At 50.2% G+C, this 18,959-nt stretch overlaps 1 protein-coding gene across 5 annotated transcripts in view; it reads left to right on the forward strand.

The window, feature by feature from the left end:
* diaph2 (diaphanous-related formin 2) overlaps positions 1-18,959 on the forward strand; it is a 759,144-nt gene that overhangs the window by 483,404 nt on the left and 256,781 nt on the right. For all 5 annotated transcript variants that reach the window (XM_045717986.1, XM_045717985.1, XM_014199083.2 and 2 more), the window contains one exon: positions 18,727-18,856. In XM_045717986.1, the coding sequence (XP_045573942.1) occupies positions 18,727-18,856 (130 nt within the window). The remainder of the gene's footprint in view (positions 1-18,726; positions 18,857-18,959) is intronic.

The raw sequence follows: 18,959 nt of genomic DNA on the forward strand, positions 1-18,959 counted from the left end.
CTTATACAGAGCGACTTACAAATTGGTGCATTCACCTTATAATATCCAGTGGAACAACCACTTTACAATAGTGCATCTAAATCTTTTAAGGGGGGGGGTTAGAAGGATTACTTTATCCTATCCTAGGTATTCCTTAAAGAGGTGGGGTTTCAGGTGTCTCCGGAAGGTGGTGATTGACTCCGCTGTCCTGGCGTCGTGAGGGAGCTTGTTCCACCATTGGGGTGCCAGAGCAGCGAACAGTTTTGACTGGGCTGAGCGGGAACTGTGCTTCCTCAGAGGTAGGGAGGCGAGCAGGCCAGAGGTGGATGAACGCAGTGCCCTTGTTTGAGTGGTAGGGCCTGATCAGAGCCTGAAGGTACGGAGGTGCCGTTCCCCTCACAGCTCCGTAGGCAAGCACCATGGTCTTGTAGCGGATGCGAGCTTCGACTGGAAGCCAGTGGAGAGAGCGGAGGAGCGGGGTGACGTGAGAGAACTTGGGAAGGTTGAACACCAGACGGGCTGCGGCGTTCTGGATGAGTTGGAGGGGTTTAATGGCACAGGCAGGGAGCCCAGCCAACAACGAGTTGCAGTAATCCAGACGGGAGATGACAAGTGCCTGGATTAGGACCTGCGCCGCTTCCTGTGTGAGGCAGGGTCGTACTCTGCGAATGTTGTAGAGCATGAACCTACAGGATCGGGTCACCGCCTTGATGTTAGTGGAGAACGACAGGGTGTTGTCCAGGGTCACGCCGAGGCTCTTAGCACTCTGGGAGGAGGACACAAGGGAGTTGTCAACCGTGATGGCGAGATCATGGAACGGGCAGTCCTTCCCCGGGAGGAAGAGCAGCTCCGTCTTGCCGAGGTTCAGCTTGAGGTGGTGATCCGTCATCCACACTGATATGTCTGCCAGACATGCAGAGATGCGATTCGCCACCTGGTTGTCAGAAGGGGGAAAGGAGAAGATTAATTGTGTGTCATCTGCATAGCAATGATATGAGAGACCATGTGAGGATATAACAGAGCCAAGTGACTTGGTGTATAGCGAGAATAGGAGTGGGCCTAGAACAGAGCCCTGGGGGACACCAGTGGTGAGAGCACGTGGTGCGGAGACAGATTCTCGCCACGCCACCTGGTAGGAGCGACCTGTCAGGTAGGACGCAATCCAAGCGTGGGCCGCGCCGGAAATGCCCAGCTCGGAGAGGGTGGAGAGGAGGATCTGATGGTTCACAGTATCAAAGGCAGCAGATAGGTCTAGAAGGATGAGAGCAGAGGAGAGAGAGTTAGCTTTAGCAGTGCGGAGAGCCTCCGTGACACAGAGAAGAGCAGTCTCAGTTGAATGCCCAGTCTTGAAACCTGACTGATTAGGATCAAGAAGGTCATTTTGAGAGAGATAGCAAGAGAGCTGGCCAAGGACGGCACGTTCAAGAGTTTTGGAGAGAAAGGAAAGAAGGGATACTGGTCTGTAGTTGTTGACATCGGAGGGATCGAGTGTAGGTTTTTTTTCAGAAGGGGTGCAACTCTCGCTCTCTTGAAGACGGAAGGGACGTAGCCAGCGGTCAAGGATGAGTTGATGAGCGAGGTGAGGTAGGGGAGAAGGTCTCCGGAAATGGTCTGGAGAAGAGAGGAGGGGATAGGGTCAAGTGGGCAGGTTGTTGGGCGGCCGGCCGTCACAAGACGCGAGATTTCATCTGGAGAGAGAGGGGAGAAAGAGGTCAAAGCACAGGGTAGGGCAGTGTGAGCAGGACCAGCGGTGTCGTTTGACTTAGCAACGAGGATCGGATGTCGTCAACCTTCTTTTCAAAATGGTTGACGAAGTCATCCGCAGAGAGGGAGGAGGGGGGGGGGGGAGGAGGATTCAGGAGGGAGGAGAAGGTAGCAAAGAGCTTCCTAGGGTTAGAGGCAGATGCTTGGAGTTTAGAGTGGTAGAAAGTGGCTTTAGCAGCAGAGACAGAAGAGGAAAATGTAGAGAGGAGGGGGTGAAAGGATGCCAGGTCCGCAGGGGAGGCGAGTTTTCCTCCATTTCCGCTCGGCTGCCCGGAGCCCTGTTCTGTGAGCTCGCAGTGAGTCGTCGAGCCACGGAGCAGGAGGGGAGGACCGAGCCGGCCTGGAGGATAGGGGACAGAGGAAATCAAAGGATGCAGAGAGGGAGGAGAGGAGGGTTGAGGAGGCAGAATCAGGAGATAGGTTGGAGAAGGTTTGAGCAGAGGGAAGAGATGATAGGATGGAAGAGGAGAGAGTAGCGGGAGAGAGAGAGCGAAGGTTGGGACGGCGCAATACCATCCGAGTAGGGGCAGAGTGAGAAGTGTTGGATGAGAGCGAGAGGGAAAAGGATACAAGGTAGTGGTCGGAGACTTGGAGGGGAGTTGCAATGAGATTAGTGGAAGAACAGCATCTAGTAAAGATGAGGTCAAGCGTATTGCCTGCCTTGTGAGTAGGGGGGGAAGGTGAGAGGGTGAGGTCGAAAGAGGAGAGGAGTGGAAAGAAGGAGGCAGATAGGAATGAGTCGAAGGTAGACGTGGGGAGGTTAAAGTCACCCAGAACTGTGAGAGGTGAGCCATCCTCAGGAAAGGAACTTATCAAGGCGTCAAGCTCATTGATGAACTCTCCAAGGGAACCTGGAGGGCGATAAATGATAAGGATGTTAAGCTTGAAAGGGCTGGTAACTGTGACAGCATGGAATTCAAATGAGGAGATAGACAGATGGGTCAGGGGAGAAAGAGAGAATGTCCACTTGGGAGAGATGAGGATTCCAGTGCCACCACCCCGCTGGCTCGATGCTCTAGGGGTATGCGAGAACACGTAGTCAGACGAGGAGAGAGCAGTAGGAGTAGCAGTGTTATCTGTGGTAATCCATGTTTCGGTCAGCGCCAGGAAGTCTAGGGACTGGAGGGTAGCATAGGCTGAGATGAACTCAGCCTTGTTGGCCGCAGACCTGCCGGCGACCTGGAACTCCACGTGGGTCGTGCGCGCTGGGACCACCAGGTTAGAGTGGCAGCGGCCACGCGGTGTGGAGCGTTTGTATGGCCTGTGCAGAGGGGAGAGAACAGGGATAGACAGACACATAGTAGACAAGCTACAGAAGAGGCTACACTAATGCAAAGGAGATTGGACTGACAAGTGGACCACACGTCTCGAATGTTCAGAAAGTTAAGCTTACGTTGCAAAAATCTTATTGACTAAAATGATACAGTACTGCTGGCTGGTGGAGTAGGCTAGCTAGCAGTGGCTGCGTTGTTGACTTTGAACGTGTAGCTGGCTAGGTAACCTCGATAGTTTCAGTACTACACCTTGTCATGATACAAAGCAACTTTGTAGCTAGCTAGCTAACATAACACTAATCAAGACTTCCTTGTATGTATTTAGTTTCTACAATGCTGCTCGTCGGTAATAGTTGGCTGGGTTAGGAAAAATGGCGTCGCGGGGGACGGAAATAGCTGGCTAGCTGACCTCGATGGCTGGCTAGCTAACCTCGGTAATTACTAAACTACACAATTATCAAGCTATGACAAAGACAACTAAGTAGCTAGCTAGCTAACACTACACTAGTCAAATCGTTCCGTTGTAAAGTATTAGTATCTACAGCGCTGCTAGTCGGTAATGGTTGGCTAGCTAGCAGTGGGTTAATGATGACTAGGTGTGTTGACTAAGTCTGGCGCCGCGTCGCGGCTGGCTAGCTCACCTCGATAATTACTCAAACTACACAACTATCTTAGATACAGAGACAGCAAAGACAACTATGTAGCTGGCTAACTAACACTAACACCACACTAATCAAGTCGTTACGTTGTAATGTAATAGTTTCTACAGTGCTGCTAGTCGGTAGAAGTTGGCTAGCTAGCAGTGATGACTAGCTAGCTAGCAGCTAGGAGTGTTGACTACGTTAGGAGGACGAAGATAGCTAGCCTCGATAATTACTCAATTACTCTAAAACCACACAATTCTCTTTGATACAAAGACGGCTATGTAGCTAGCTAAGAAGAATTGCTCAGATCAAACAAATCAAGCCGTTGTAATGTAGTGAAGTGTAATATTACCTGTGGAGCGAAGAGTAGTGCGACTGCTCGCTTCAGTCATTGGCTATTAAATGAGTGTACATAACATTGAGATCACCTGCTCTTTCCATGACATAGACCAGGGGTGTCACACTCCTTCTACAGAGGGCCTAGTGTCTGCGGGTTTTTGGTTTTTCCTTTCAATTAAGACCTAGACAACCAGGTGAGGGGAGTTCCTTACTAATGAGTGACCTTCATTCATCAATCAAGTACAAGGATGCAGCGAAAAGCGCAGCCACTCGGCCCTCTGTGGAATGTGTATGACACGTGACATAGACTGACCAGGTGAATCAAAGTGGAAGTTATGATTCCTTATTGATGACACTTGTTAAATCCACTTCAATCAGTGTAGATGAAGGTGAAGAGACAGGTTAAAGTAGTATTTTTATTCCTTGAGACAATTGAGACACTTTGATTCACCTGGTGTGCCATTCAGAGGGTGAATGGGCAAGACAAAAGATTGGGTATGGTTGTAGGTGCACCGGTTTGTATCAAGAATGGTCCACCACCCAGAGGACATCCAGCCAACTTGACACAACTGTGGGAAGCATTGGAGTCAACATGAGCCAGCATCCCTGTGGAATGCTTTCTACACCCTGTAGAGTCCATGCCTCGATGAATTCAGGCTGTTCTGAGTGCAACTCAATATTAGGAAGGTGTTCTTATAGTTTTGTACTCAGTGTACACTATATAATTTATTGGAAAGTCAAAAAATAGGAGTACCTATCCCAGATGATCCCTTTAAGCGTTCGGAGAAAGAGGCAGTAGTTGATTTTCAGCCAAAGATTATTCACTGAGGGGCTAAATTCCTACTCCTATTGACTCAGGAAAGTGAAGATGTGGTCTATGTGAAAAGAAAACATGATGATTCATGTGAAAGAAAACCGAGAGTTCCCTGTGATCAGGAAAGTGTGTCACAATCCGTTATGAACAGTCAACATACACATGCGTGCAAGTACACACGTGCACGAATATGCACACATACACACACGCGACATGTACACACACACACTGCTGCCGTTCAAACCCTCCTCTTTGTGTACAGTGCCTTCAGAACGTATTCATACCCCTCGACTTGACTTATTCCACATTTTGTTGTTACAGCCTGAATTCAAAATGGATTAAGTTGATCTTCACACAATACCCCATAATGACAAAGTGAAACCATAAAAAATATATTTTTTGCTAAGTTATTGAAAATAAAGTACAGAAATATCAAATTTACTTAAGTAGTCATACCCCAGTCTTTCTGGTTAAGTCTGAAAGAGCTTTCCACACCTGGATTATTTTCAGAATTATTCAAGCTTTGTCATATTGGTTGTTGATCATTGCGAGACAACCGTTTTCAGGCCTTGACATAGATTTTCAAGTATATTTAAGTCATACCTGTAACTCCGCCACTCAAGAACATTCACTGTCTTCTTGGTAAGCAACTCCGTTGTAGATTTGGCGTTGTGTTGTAGGTTATTGTCCTGCTGAAAGATGAATGAATCTCCCAGTGTCTGTTGGAAAGCAGACTGAACCAAGTTTTCCTCTAGAATTTTTCCTGTGCTTAGCTCCATTCTGTTTATTTTTTATCCTGAAAAACTACCCAGCCCTTAACGATTACAAGCATACAGTACCTTTAACATGATGCAGCCACCACTATACTTGAAAATATGGAGAGCGGTACTCAGTAGTGTGTTGTATTGGATTTGCCCCAAACATAACACTTGGCATTCATGACAAAAAGTTGATTGATTTGCCACATTTTATGCAGTATTACTTTAGTGCCTTGTTGCAAACAGGATGCATGTTTTGGAGTGTTTTTATTCTGTACAGGCTTCCTTCTATTCACTCTGCCAAGTAGGTTAGTATTGTGGAGTAACTGCAATTAAACTCTGTAACTGTTTTATTAAAGTCACAATGGTGAAATCGCTGAGTGGTTTCCTTCCTCTCCGGCAACTGAGTTAGGAATGACACATGTATTTGTGTAGTGACTGGGTGTATTGTTACACCATCCATAGTGTAGTTAATAACTTTACCATGCTCAAAGGGATATTCAATGTCTGCTTTGAATATCTACTAATAGGGGCCCTTGGTAAACTTCCATAGTCTTTGTAGTTGAATCTGTATTTGAAGTTCACTGCTCGACTGAAGAGACCTTTCAGAGATGTGGGGTACAGAGATGAGGTAATCATTCAAAAATCATGTTAAACACTATTATTGCACACAGAGTGAGTCCATGCAACTTATTCTGTGACCTGTTTAGCACATTTTTACTCCTGAACATATTTAGGCTTGCCATAACACAGAAGTTAAATATGTATTGACTAAAGACATTTGAGCTTTTAGTTAATTCATAAAAAAAAAATCTACTTTGACATTATGGGGTATTGTGTCTAGGCCAGTGACCAAAAAATCTGAGTATAATCAATTTTAAATTCAGGCTGTAACACAACAAAATGTGGAAAAAGTCAAGGGGTTTGAATACTTTCTGAAGGCACTGTATCAAGGAATATAACGAAAGACCTCCCTGCCATTTTGTCCAAAGCATTGAGCCCAGGTATCGAAGGAGCCAGCGGGCTTTGATGAAAGGATAATTCGGGAGGAAACCATCTAATATTTATGATTTGATTATTGTTGCATTTCTTGCCAATGGCTTGAGATTCTTTCTGTGAGTTTGAAAAAGGCTTTGTCATTGGCGAGATTGCAGTTGAGACATGTCCCTCTGTATGTTTGCCTTCATAGCCAATCTCTCTGGGAGGTACTGGGAGTGATTTATTTAATGGATGCTGGAACACAGTGCCATTTCAAATTAATACATGTTTGGAGATAGGATGCTTTTCCCCCAGTGTTCCATGCAAGCTCCTCTCTTTGATAAATAGATAAAAACCGCAGTAGAGCAATTGCTGAATTATTCTTTCATCATGGATAAATCAATCCACCCCCACCCAGCTTTTCGAGTTTGGGCTTTCGTCGCAATTAATTCTTACCTGAGAACAATTGCAGTATAATCCCGCGGAGGCCCCCTCCACCTTGAAAAGGATACAAAGGCCTTATCCAGGATAAATACTTTATTGATCACTCAGAGCCCTTTGAATAGGTGATTATCTTAATACGGGGGCCATTGTTTGCATAGCACCATGATAGATGATTCCCCTCACCATGCATATCTTTCCAAGTAATCCTTGATTGTAAGAGCTAGGACGGCATTGGTGGCTGCACAAAGTAGGACTGAGATGAGGGGACCGACTGCTATCAACCTATCAACAGATTGGAAAAACCAGAGAAGTCAAGAGAAGATAACTGTAGAGATGAGAGGGGTGGCGACAGAGAGGATAGAGGGATGGCGACAGAGGATAGAGGGGTGGCGACAGAGAGGATAGAAGGGTGGCGACAGAGGATAAAGGGGTGGCGACAGAGAGGATAGAAGGGTGGCGACAGAGGATAGAGGGGTGGCGACAGAGAGGATAGAGGGCAGAGAGGATAGAGGGGTGGTGACAGAGGATAGAGGGCAGAGAGGATAGAGGGGTGGTGACAGAGAGGATAGAGGGGTGGTGACAGAGAGGATAGAGGGGTGGCGACAGAGAGGATAGAAGGGTGGCGACAGAGAGGATAGAGGGCAGAGAGGATAGAGGGGTGGTGACAGAGAGGATAGAGGGGTGGCGACAGAGAGGATAGAAGGGTGGCGACAGAGAGGATAGAGGGCAGAGAGGATAGAGGGGTGGTGACAGAGAGGATAGAGGGGTGGCGACAGAGAGGATAGAAGGGTGGCGACAGAGGATAGAGGGGTGGCGACAGAGAGGATAGAGGGCAGAGAGGATAGAGGGGTGGTGACAGAGAGGATAGAAGGGTGGCGACGAAGAGGATAGAAGGGTGGCGATAGGGGTGGCGACGGAGAGGATGGAGGGGTGGCGACGGAGAGGATGGAGGGGTGGCGACGGAGAGGATAGAGGGGTGGCGACGGAGAGGATAGAGGGGTGGCGACGGAGAGGATAGAGGGGTGGCGACGGAGAGGATGGAGGGGTGGCGACGGAGAGGATAGAGGGGTGGCGACGGAGAGGATAGAGGGGTGGCGACGGAGAGGATGGAGGGCTGGCGACGGAGAGGATAGAGGGGTGGCGACGGAGAGGATGGAGGGGTGGCGACGGAGAGGATGGAGGGGTGGCGACGGAGAGGATGGAGGGGTGGCGACGGAGAGGATGGAGGGCAGAGAGGATGGAGGGCAGAGAGGATAGAGGGCAGAGAGGATAGATAGAGGGCAGAGAGGATAGAGGGGTGGCGACAGAGAGGATAGAGGGGTGGCAACAGAGAGGATAGAGGGCAGAGAGGATAGAGGGCAGAGAGGATAGAGGGCAGAGAGGATAGAGGGCAGAGAGGATAGAGGGCAGAGAGGATAGAGGGCAGAGAGGATAGAGGGGTGGCGACGGAGAGAAGAGAGGGATGGTGACGGAGAGGATAGAGGGATGGCGACGGAGAGGAGAGAGGGATGGCGACAGAGAGGAGAGAGGGATGGCGACAGAGAGGATAGAGGGATGGCGACGGAGAGGATAGAGGGATGGCGACGGAGAGAAGAGAGGGATGGTGACGGAGAGGATAGAGGGCAGAGAGGATAGAGGGGTGGTGACAGAGAGGATAGAGGGCAGAGAGGATAGAGGGGTGGTGACAGAGAGGATAGAGGGCAGAGAGGATAGAGGGGTGGTGACAGAGAGGATAGAGGGGTGGTGACAGAGAGGATAGAAGGGTGGCGACAGAGGATAAAGGGGTGGCGACAGAGAGGATAGAAGGGTGGCGACAGAGGATAGAGGGGTGGCGACAGAGAGGATAGAGGGGCAGAGAGGATAGAGGGGTGGTGACAGAGAGGATAGAGGGCAGAGAGGATAGAGGGGTGGTGACAGAGAGGATAGAGGGGTGGTGACAGAGAGGATAGAGGGGTGGCGACAGAGAGGATAGAAGGGTGGCGACAGAGAGGATAGAGGGCAGAGAGGATAGAGGGGTGGTGACAGACAGGATAGAGGGGTGGCGACAGAGAGGATAGAAGGGTGGCGACAGAGAGGATAGAGGGCAGAGAGGATAGAGGGGTGGTGACAGAGAGGATAGAAGGGTGGCGACGAAGAGGATAGAAGGGTGGCGACGGAGAGGATGGAGGGGTGGCGACGGAGAGGATGGAGGGGTGGGGCCGGAGAGGATGGAGGGGTGGCGACGGAGAGGATGGAGGGGTGGCGACGGAGAGGATGGAGGGGTGGCGACGGAGAGGATGGAGGGGTGGCGACGGAGAGGATGGAGGGCTGGCGACGGAGAGGATGGAGGGGTGGCGACGGAGAGGATGGAGGGGTGGCGACGGAGAGGATGGAGGGGTGGCTGACGGAGAGGATGGAGGGGTGGCGACGGAGAGGATGGAGGGGTGGCGACGGAGAGGATAGAGGGGTGGCGACGGAGAGGATGGAGGGGTGGCGACGGAGAGAAGAGAGGGATGGCGACAGAGAGGATAGAGGGATGGTGACGGATAGGATAGAGGGATGGTGACAGAGAGGATAGAGGGATGGCGACAGAGAGGATAGAGGGGTGGTGACAGAGAGGATAGAGGGATGGTGACGGAGAGAAGAGAGGGATGGCGACAGAGAGGATAGAGGGATGGTGACAGAGAGGATAGAGGGATGGTGACGGAGAGAAGAGAGGGATGGTGACAGAGAGAAGAGAGGGATGGTGACAGAGAGAAGAGAGGGATGGTGACAGATAGGATAGAGGGATGGCGATGGAGAGAAGAGAGGGATGGTGACGGAGAGAAGAGAGGGATGGTGACAGAGAGGATAGAGGGATGGCGACAGAGAGAAGAGAGGGATGGTGACAGAGAGGATAGAGGGATGGTGACAGAGAGAAGAGAGGGATGGCGACAGAGAGAAGAGAGGGATGGTGACAGAGAGGATAGAGGGATGGTGACGGAGAGAAGAGAGGGATGGTGACAGAGAGGATAGAGGGATGGCGACAGAGAGAAGAGAGGGATGGTGACAGAGAGGATAGAGGGATGGTGACAGAGAGAAGAGAGGGATGGTGACAGAGAGGATAGAGGGATGGTGACAGATAGGATAGAGGGATGGTGACAGATAGGATAGAGGGATGGTGACAGAGAGGATAGAGGGATGGTGACAGAGAGGATAGAGGGATGGTGACAGAGAGGATAGAGGGATGGTGACAGAGAGGATAGAGGGATGGTGACAGAGAGGATAGAGGGATGGTGACGGATAGGATAGAGGGATGGTGACAGAGAGGATAGAGGGATGGTGACAGAGAGGATAGAGGGATGGTGACGGAGGATAGAGGGATGGTGACGGAGGATAGAGGGATAGTGACAGAGAGGATAGAGGGATGGTGACGGAGAGAAAAGAGGGATTGTGACAGAGAGAAGAGAGGGATGGTGACAGAGAGGATAGAGGGATGGTGACAGATAGGATAGAGGGATGGTGACAGAGAGGATAGAGGGATGGTGACAGAGAGGATAGAGGGATGGTGACAGAGAGGATAGAGGGATGGTGACGGATAGGATAGAGGGATGGTGACAGAGAGGATAGAGGGATGGTGACAGAGAGGATAGAGGGATGGTGACAGAGAGGATAGAGGGATGGTGACGGAGGATAGAGGGATGGTGACGGAGAGGATAGAGGGGTGGCGACAGAGGATAGAGGGGTGGCGACAGAGGATAGAGGGGTGGCGACAGAGGATAGAGGGGTGGCGACAGAGGATAGAGGGGTGGCGACAGAGAGGATAGAAGGGTGGCGACAGAGGATAAAGGGGTGGCGACAGAGAGGATAGAAGGGTGGCGACAGAGGATAGAGGGGTGGCGACAGAGAGGATAGAGGGCAGAGAGGATAGAGGGGTGGTGACAGAGAGGATAGAGGGCAGAGAGGATAGAGGGGTGGTGACAGAGAGGATAGAGGGGTGGTGACAGAGAGGATAGAGGGGTGGCGACAGAGAGGATAGAAGGGTGGCAACAGAGAGGATAGAGGGCAGAGAGGATAGAGGGGTGGTGACAGACAGGATAGAGGGGTGGCGACAGAGAGGATAGAAGGGTGGCGACAGAGAGGATAGAGGGCAGAGAGGATAGAGGGGTGGTGACAGAGAGGATAGAAGGGTGGCGACGAAGAGGATAGAAGGGTGGCGACGGAGAGGATGGAGGGGTGGCGACGGAGAGGATGGAGGGGTGGCGGCGGAGAGGATGGAGGGGGTGGCGACGGAGAGGATGGAGGGGTGGCGACGGAGAGGATGGAGGGGGTGGCGACGGAGAGGATGGAGGGGTGGCGACGGAGAGGATGGAGGGGTGGCGACGGAGAGGATGGAGGGGTGGCGACGGAGAGGATGGAGGGGTGGCGACGGAGAGGATAGAGGGGTGGCGACAGAGAGGATAGAGGGATGGTGACAGAGAGGATAGAGGGATGGTGACGGAGAGAAGAGAGTGATGGCGACAGAGAGGATAGAGGGATGGTGACAGAGAGGATAGAGGGATGGTGACAGAGAGGATAGAGGGATGGTGACGGAGAGAAGAGAGTGATGGTGACAGAGAGGATAGAGGGATGGTGACGGAGAGAAGAGAGGGATGGTGACAGAGAGGATAGAGGGATGGTGACAGAGAGGATAGAGGGATGGTGACGGAGAGAAGAGAGGGATGGTGACAGAGAGGATAGAGGGATGGTGACAGAGAGGATAGAGGGATGGTGACAGAGAGGATAGAGGGATGGTGACAGAGAGGATAGAGGGATGGTGACGGAGAGAAGAGAGTGATGGTGACAGAGAGGATAGAGGGATGGTGACGGAGAGAAGAGAGGGATGGTGACAGAGAGGATAGAGGGATGGTGACGGAGAGAAGAGAGTGATGGTGACAGAGAGAAGAGAGGGATGGTGACAGATAGGATAGAGGGATGGTGACCGGATAGGATAGAGGGATGGTGACAGAGAGGCTGGAGTGATGGCGACGGATAGGATAGAGGGATGGTGACAGAGAGGATAGAGGGATGGTGACAGAGAGGATAGAGGGATGGTGACGGAGGATAGAGGGATGGTGACGGAGGATAGAGGGATAGTGACAGAGAGGATAGAGGGATTGTGACAGAGAGGATAGAGGGATGGTGACGGAGGATAGAGGGATGGTGACGGAGGATAGAGGGATAGTGACAGAGAGGATAGAGGGATGGTGACGGAGAGAAAAGAGGGATTGTGACAGATAGGATAGAGGGATGGTGACGGATAGGATAGAGGGATGGTGACAGAGAGGATAGAGGGATGGTGACGGATAGGATAGAGGGATGGTGACGGAGAGGATAGAGGGATGGTGACAGAGAGGATAGAGGGATGGTGACAGAGAGGATAGAGGGATGGTGACAGAGAGGATAGAGGGATGGTGACAGAGAGGATAGAGGGATGGTGACGGAGAGGATAGAGGGATGGTGACAGAGAGGATAGAGGGATGGTGACAAAGAGAAGAGAGGCATGGTGACAGAGAGGATAGAGGGATGGTGACAGAGAGGATAGAGGGATGGTGACAGAGAGGATAGAGGGATAGTGACAGAGAGGATAGAGGGATGGTGACAGAGAGGATAGAGGGATGGTGACAGAGAGGATAGAGGGATGGTGACGGAGATAAGAGAGGGATGGTGACAGAGAGGATAGAGGGATGGTGACGGATAGGATAGAGGGATGGTGACAGAGAGGATAGAGGGATGGTGACAGAGAGGATAGAGGGATGGTGACAGAGAGGATAGAGGGATGGTGACAGAGAGCATAGAGGGATGGTGACGGAGAGAAGAGAGGGATGATGGCAGAGAGGATAGAGGGATGGTGACAGAGAGGATAGAGGGATGGTGACAGATAGGATAGAGGGATGGTGACAGATAGGATAGAGGGATGGTGACAGAGAGGATAGAGGGATGGTGACAGAGAGGATAGAGGGATGGTGACAGAGAGGATAGAGGGATGGTGACAGAGAGGATAGAGGGATGGTGACAGAGAGGATAGAGGGATGGTGACGGATAGGATAGAGGGATGGTGACAGAGAGGATAGAGGGATGGTGACAGAGAGGATAGAGGGATGGTGACAGAGAGGATAGAGGGATGGTGACGGAGGATAGAGGGATGGTGACGGAGGATAGAGGGATAGTGACAGAGAGGATAGAGGGATGGTGACGGAGAGAAAAGAGGGATTGTGACAGAGAGAAGAGAGGGATGGTGACAGAGAGGATAGAGGGATGGTGACAGATAGGATAGAGGGATGGTGACAGAGAGGATAGAGGGATGGTGACAGAGAGGATAGAGGGATGGTGACAGAGAGGATAGAGGGATGGTGACGGATAGGATAGAGGGATGGTGACAGAGAGGATAGAGGGATGGTGACAGAGAGGATAGAGGGATGGTGACAGAGAGGATAGAGGGATGGTGACGGAGGATAGAGGGATGGTGACGGAGAGAAAAGAGGGATTGTGACAGAGGATAGAGGGGTGGCGACAGAGGATAGAGGGGTGGCGACAGAGGATAGAGGGGTGGCGACAGAGGATAGAGGGGTGGCGACAGAGAGGATAGAAGGGTGGCGACAGAGGATAAAGGGGTGGCGACAGAGAGGATAGAAGGGTGGCGACAGAGGATAGAGGGGTGGCGACAGAGAGGATAGAGGGCAGAGAGGATAGAGGGGTGGTGACAGAGAGGATAGAGGGCAGAGAGGATAGAGGGGTGGTGACAGAGAGGATAGAGGGGTGGTGACAGAGAGGATAGAGGGGTGGCGACAGAGAGGATAGAAGGGTGGCAACAGAGAGGATAGAGGGCAGAGAGGATAGAGGGGTGGTGACAGACAGGATAGAGGGGTGGCGACAGAGAGGATAGAAGGGTGGCGACAGAGAGGATAGAGGGCAGAGAGGATAGAGGGGTGGTGACAGAGAGGATAGAAGGGTGGCGACGAAGAGGATAGAAGGGTGGCGACGGAGAGGATGGAGGGGTGGCGACGGAGAGGATGGAGGGGTGGCGACGGAGAGGATGGAGGGGTGGCGACGGAGAGGATGGAGGGGTGGCGACGGAGAGGATGGAGGGGTGGCGACGGAGAGGATGGAGGGGTGGCGACGGAGAGGATGGAGGGGTGGCGACGGAGAGGATGGAGGGGTGGCGACGGAGAGGATGGAGGGGTGGCGACGGAGAGGATAGAGGGGTGGCGACAGAGAGGATAGAGGGATGGTGACAGAGAGGATAGAGGGATGGTGACGGAGAGAAGAGAGTGATGGCGACAGAGAGGATAGAGGGATGGTGACAGAGAGGATAGAGGGATGGTGACAGAGAGGATAGAGGGATGGTGACGGAGAGAAGAGAGTGATGGTGACAGAGAGGATAGAGGGATGGTGACGGAGAGTAGAGAGGGATGGTGACAGAGAGGATAGAGGGATGGTGACAGAGAGGATAGAGGGATGGTGACGGAGAGAAGAGAGGGATGGTGACAGAGAGGATAGAGGGATGGTGACAGAGAGGATAGAGGGATGGTGACAGAGAGGATAGAGGGATGGTGACAGAGAGGATAGAGGGATGGTGACGGAGAGAAGAGAGTGATGGTGACAGAGAGGATAGAGGGATGGTGACGGAGAGAAGAGAGGGATGGTGACAGAGAGGATAGAGGGATGGTGACGGAGAGAAGAGAGTGATGGTGACAGAGAGAAGAGAGGGATGGTGACAGATAGGATAGAGGGATGGTGACGGATAGGATAGAGGGATGGTGACAGAGAGGCTGGAGTGATGGCGACGGATAGGATAGAGGGATGGTGACAGAGAGGATAGAGGGATGGTGACAGAGAGGATAGAGGGATGGTGACGGAGGATAGAGGGATGGTGACGGAGGATAGAGGGATAGTGACAGAGAGGATAGAGGGATTGTGACAGAGAGGATAGAGGGATGGTGACGGAGGATAGAGGGATGGTGACGGAGGATAGAGGGATAGTGACGGAGAGGATAGAGGGATGGTGACGGAGAGAAAAGAGGGATTGTGACAGATAGGATAGAGGGATGGTGACGGATAGGATAGAGGGATGGTGACAGAGAGGATAGAGGGATGGTGACGGAGAGGATAGAGGGATGGTGACGGAGAGGATAGAGGGATGGTGACAGAGAGGATAGAGGGATGGTGACAGAGAGGATAGAGGGATGGTGACAGAGAGGATAGAGGGATGGTGACAGAGAGGAGAGAGGGATGGTGACGGAGAGGATAGAGGGATGGTGACAGAGAGGATAGAGGGATGGTGACAAAGAGAAGAGAGGGATGGTGACAGAGAGGATAGAGGGATGGTGACAGAGAGGATAGAGGGATGGTGACAGAGAGGATAGAGGGATAGTGACAGAGAGGATAGAGGGATGGTGACAGAGAGGATAGAGGGATGGTGACAGAGAGGATAGAGGGATGGTGACGGAGATAAGAGAGGGATGGTGACAGAGAGGATAGAGGGATGGTGACGGATAGGATAGAGGGATGGTGACAGAGAGGATAGAGGGATGGTGACAGAGAGGATAGAGGGATGGTGACAGAGAGGATAGAGGGATGGTGACAGAGAGGATAGAGGGATGGTGACGGAGAGAAGAGAGTGATGGTGACAGAGAGGATAGAGGGATGGTGACAGAGAGGATAGAGGGATGGTGACAGAGAGGATAGAGGGATGGTGACAGAGAGGATATAGGGATGGTGACAGAGAGGATAGAGGGATGGTGACAGAGAGGATAGAGGGATGGTGACAGAGAGAAGAGAGGGATGGTGACAGAGAGGATAGAGGGATGGTGACAGAGAAGAGAATGATGGTGACGGAGAGAAGAGAGGGATGATGGCAGAAACGATAGAGGGATGGTGATAGAGGGATGGTAATGGAGAGAAGAGAGGGATGGTGTGAAAGAGAGAAGAGAGGGATGGTGACAGAGAGCAGAGATGGATGGTGACAGAGAAGGGAGGGATGGTGTAAAATAGAGAAGAGAGTGATGGTGTGCTTCAACAGGAAGTTCCTGGATAACAAGTGCCTTGCATTCTTAGCAGGTGTTTAATTGAGGCTGGTGTGGTTAAATTGCTGCTTTATATGGCGATATGGCCAGATATGTGACCATGGGAAAGGTGCTGATGGTGATGCTCATCATGATAATCCTATGGCTATTGGAGCAGAAGCATAATGTCCTGTTGCATTAACACTCATTACCATTAAACTATCAGTGACAATGTGTGCCCTTTCATCACAGCCTGACGCGTCAGCATGCGAACTGAACCACATGCTTGGTCTGTTGTAATCATGTAATTGTCTATGTCCTAGAGAGTGGTCAATTGTATTATGTGTAATCAAGTCTGCTCACCCTCCCTTTGAAATCTTCTCCTGATAGGGGCAGGGGGTGGGAATGTTGCCAATGACTTTGGTTAGTCTTCCAACAGCCCTATTCCACATCTGCTGCTGTTTATTGTCCTAAAATGGACACCATAATGCATTCTGTTGTGATTGAGGATTTAAAAAAGTACATTGTCAATGATAAGTCTACAGTAAGAGTATTCTTGATCATTCTTAAGACAAAGCAGAATGGAAAATATACATTGGAATATGAATGGATTTCTTCTCTCTGATATGATCATGTGGTTTCCTGTTGTCTTAGTCAACTGCTGGCTCCCCCACACATCAAGATAATGTAACCTTACAAGACATTTGTTCTCAGGGAGGTCTGCGTGAATCTTGAGAGTTTGGCATGGCTCTGTGAGGTTAATAATAGAAAGCCATCTTGTTGTGTTTTTATTTTTATTTCCCTCTCTCTCTTCTCCCCCCTCAAACCAGCCATCCTGAAGTCAAGTCTTGACAGAAAACAATCTGTTTGAGCCGGTGAGGGCGAGGGGGGTCAGCCAGCACCGGTGCCCCTGCCTAATGCAGCCCACCAGCCTCTGTCCTCTCCCTCCAATCTCTGTGAGGGAGGGAGGGAGGGAACAGAAAAAAGAAGGAAGAGTTAGGGATTGCAGTCTGGTCGACTACCTCTGTCGGGTTTCATTCATTTAGAGCCGTACTATACCACTACATTATCTCTTTTCAATTCCTTTTCAAAGTCTTTGTGCTCGAGATTCGTGAAAAGGTTATCTACGTTTTTTTACATCTTCGGGACAGAAAAGGTGGTGTAAGAATGATATATGTTTGAGGGAGGTTGACACACAGGTCCAATGTAATGAATAGATGTAATTAAAGTGAAAGTTGCCTTTGAATTAACTTGAGTAAATAAGTAAAAAGGGTGAATAAATAACCTGTTTTCCAGCGCCAAAGTCCTAGTGATTTTTATTGACACAGCTATTTATTAAGGGGTTGCTAAAACACCTTGCAGTACTGAGCTGACATGTGGATGTATGATTCAATGCTGCTGAGATGCAGCCCGACAGATGTTACTCAGTGGGTAATCCCCCAACTCCCCCTCCCCAGTCCTGCTGAAATATTTATATTTAAAGTACACATATATTATATTCATGGGTAAATACTGTGGTTTGATCCAATAGTTGTAAGATTCTGTAACACTTTACCGTAAGTAATTTGCCTTAAAAGCTTTACTTAAGTTACCCTAATGTAACTACACAGAAATAACTGTAGAAACAACATTTTATTTACATATAGTTGCAGCTTTATTGACCAATTTCTCTTGTCATCCTATGTGTGAATGGACAAATGAACTGAAATCTAGGTAAACAGCAGCGTAGTCCGTCTGACATGTTTGACATTCTTTATTTTGAAGTGCCGACCCACACTTAATACAGCCAATGTGATTTACTGGAGAAGGTGGTATAGCTCTCCTTTTTTGACAGAAATGCATTTTCCAAAGTCATTCAGTCTGCCCCCAAAGAAGAGTGAGGGGAAAATTAAATGTACTCTGGTAGAGAGGGGGAACCGAGCAAGGAAATGCTTGTAGGGATGAATGCATCAGTGAGCCAATTGCTCTAAAATTGCACAGGGTTTTAAGAGAGGGAGAGGGGAGGAAAGGGATGTGGCTTGCCCCTGCTCTCCAGCCCAAACGCCTCATTGAAAGGTCATGTAGGATCTCTGAAAGGCTTGTGCAGTTGTCTCTAAGGCACCACAATGGAGAATATGCTCCTAGCAGCCACTGTACTGGCCTTTTTCTCTCCAATTGTATTAGTCTAGTCTAGCACATTCACTTTTCCTTTCTCAAAGCTTTGTATTTTTTTATCCATTTCTGTTTGATATGTATGTTTCACTGACGTGTGTTTTTATTGTTGTCTACTCAATGCATGGGCGTATATTCCTTTATGCATATTTATCAGAATGCCTCTCAGCCCATCATATCACTAGACATGTATGTGACCACTAACAAACTGAACTATATAATGCGTCTTTATCTGCCACTGTCATATGGTAAAAGCAAAGAAGGCTAAAGGCGGTTCCTGAAAGACTGAATGAAAGAGAGCTGAACGTTTACACATGCCCTCCTCCCCAACAGCTCCCTGTATGGTTGGTTGTTTCATGCAGATCCTTTATTGTTGTGGCCTTTTCTAACATTCAAAGAACATTCTGTCCCTGCGTGGCTCAGTTGGTAAGAGCATGGTGCTAGAAATGCCAGGGTCGTGGGTTGGAGGTCATCTATACTAAAATGTATGCACTCTCTGTTGTCAGTCGCTTTGGGCTTTTGCTAAATGGTAAGAACAACTAATGCCGTGACTCACCCATGACTTCACCTCTCTCTCAGCTTCGAGACACTAAGTCGGCCGACCAAAACACAACGCTGCTCCACTTCCTGGCTGAGAAGTGTGAAGAGAAGTACCCGGAGATCCTGAGGTTCCCTGAAGAGCTGCAGCACGTGGAGAGTGCTAGCAAAGGTAAGCCAGTCCATCCTCTTTAAATAATGGTTGACACTGTCCTTATATGGACACTGTATCACTGGTCGAACCATAATTCTACACAGACACTCCTGAGGCATTA

The sequence above is a fragment of the Salmo salar genome, chromosome ssa05 (assembly GCF_905237065.1).
Source record: "Salmo salar chromosome ssa05, Ssal_v3.1, whole genome shotgun sequence".
Lineage (NCBI taxonomy): Eukaryota > Metazoa > Chordata > Actinopteri > Salmoniformes > Salmonidae > Salmo > Salmo salar.